At 46.4% G+C, this 2267-nt stretch overlaps 1 protein-coding gene across 1 annotated transcript; it reads left to right on the top strand.

Moving 5' to 3' along the window:
• Positions 1–733: 733 nt before the first annotated feature.
• foxl1 (forkhead box L1) lies at positions 734–1939 on the top strand (the record flags this gene model as incomplete). The annotated part of the gene is made up of 1 exon (XM_080842143.1): positions 734–1939. One exon carries the CDS (start codon positions 734–736, stop codon positions 1937–1939), a length of 1206 nt encoding a protein of 401 aa, XP_080698269.1.
• Between the last annotated feature and the right edge of the window lie 328 nt (positions 1940–2267).

Below are 2267 nucleotides of genomic sequence, written 5' to 3'. Positions count from 1 at the left end.
CACCGGTTGGTTTCTTCCCAAATGACTGCGGATAGACAAAGGACAACAGAGATAAAGTCAGTATTAAAGAAACCCTAGAAACATTTTCAAAGCTTAATTATAGCCTAAATTTACTATACATATTTTTTTTTAAATTGCGCTGTGACGGATGAGACACTGACAACTTGAATAGAGTGAAATTGTTTAAGTTATTTTCCCTTCGCATACTTTGTTTTCTTTTTAAGTAACCCACAGCATCTCCCAGTGAGAGCTCTGTCGTGTTTGCTTGTTCTCTCTGTGCGAGCAACTTTCAGCGTCAAGGGTGGACGTGATATTTCAAACATCAGATCAGTGCGTTTATGTATTGGGTGCCCGGAAATTTTTCCAAATAAACACAGCTTGATTCAACTTGGGTGGGCAGACTTATCAACAGACTAATTCTATAAACAAATGAGGGAATAACCCTGCACACCATTGGCTGGTACGCTAGGGACACGCGGGTAGAGAGCCGGGGCTTTCGGCAATGAAATTTTAATTAATGTGGGTGGGCTGGGAACACGGCGAGTGTTTATCATAGACAATTTATTTTCCAGAGCTATGTCAACATAAAACAGCAAACCTACAACAATTATTGAACATTTTATACTCATGAGCACGGAACGCGCAGGAGTCTCGCAGTCTTTGCAGGAGCAGCTCTTGATGCGGGTTTTCTTTCCTCCGGAGTCGCAGCTGGAAGAAGCGAGACTCTGTAGTGATGAGCTTATACCACAGTCGAGTGCCCCAACTTGGTGTGCCTCCTTCGGCTCTCTCTCTCTCCAATTCATCCCTGATTTATGTGTATGGAAGTGAGGGTGGGGGTCTCATTCCAACTTTGGGGTTTGCTTCTCCTCGACAGGAGCCTCCACAGAAACCTCCCTACAGTTATATAGCCCTTATTGCGATGGCTATCAAGAACGCGCCAGAGAAGCGTGCCACGCTCAGCGGCATCTACCAGTACATCATGGAACGCTTTCCTTTTTACCATGACAACAAGCAGGGCTGGCAAAACTCGATCCGACACAACCTTTCGCTGAACGAATGCTTTATCAAAGTTCCGAGAGAGAAGGGGCGACCAGGGAAAGGCAGTTACTGGACCCTGGATACGAAGTGCCTTGACATGTTCGAAAATGGGAACTACAGGCGGAGAAAGAGAAAGACCAAAGGTCAAGACGCCGGGGACGCTAAAACGAGCCATAAGAGGAGTAAAGCCCCGGTCTCTCAGCAGCACTGTGGTCCTAAAACGAACATTTGTACTCACGCGGTGCGTGAGGATTCACCTCAGGGAGAGAGGACATTCAGAGACTCTGGAAAAGAACAGAAAAATCAGCCGCAGGGTAGTCGCCAGCAGTCCGCCGAGGACATGAAGCCCGTCCTTACTGAGTTTAATAGGGCTCACATTCAACAGAACGCATCTGTTAGTTGCCCCGATTTCAGTGGACACAGTCAATATCACCCAGCAGCATCCTCGCAGGACTGGTACCCAGTGGTAGCGAATCCGCGCAGTAAACCTGTTTCAGATGCAAGTACATCATGGAAAGACGCAGCCAGGCTTGTCACTCCAACCGCCCTCACAGGCGAGATGGAAAGCAGGAGCCCCTTTGGGACCGACGGTAAGAAACAGTCGAGCACACTTATTTCCGAAACAGAATCCAAGCTGTCTGTTCCCTCATGCAATCCCAACAAAACTACAGACAAATCAAACGGTTTCAGCATAGACAACATATTATCCAAGAGAGCCACACCAAGCCAGCGCAGGTGCAGTTTCGGGGGTTCTGTTGCGCCTTGCCTGGAAGCGCGCAGCCACGCGCTCTCCTCTTCTGTGCTCCTTGGAGCGCGCAACCCACGTTTGTACTCGATGGGCTTTCCACTTTGCTCCTATCTGTCTCTCACTTGTCCCGAAAAAGTCCTCCATCTCGGTTGAGTCTGACATGGGAAAACTGTTCCTGGTCAAATTTATTGAGCAGCTTAATCCACAGAAACATTTTGGAGAGCATTTTGGACTGTTCTCTTGTCACTGTATGTCTTTCCCTGTCTTACAATATGCTTTTCACAGTTTATAGGTAAAGTGTATATGCCTGTCATTTTAGCTATCAAATAATTCTGAATTTCAAATGGGTTTTGAAAGCTAAATGTATGGTGTAATTCCTATAACTATTAACTGTGATTTTGTTTGCCATAGTAGATTTAAATGAAGCCGGATGGGTTATCAACCCCATATACTGTAGGTACTGAACTGGCACATTTACTTG

Source organism: Sprattus sprattus (genome assembly GCF_963457725.1).
Source record: "Sprattus sprattus genome assembly, chromosome: 7".
NCBI classification, from domain to species: Eukaryota; Metazoa; Chordata; class Actinopteri; order Clupeiformes; family Clupeidae; genus Sprattus; species Sprattus sprattus.
Note: the sequence above shows the minus strand (reverse complement) of the source record. Positions and strands in the feature narration are given on the sequence as shown.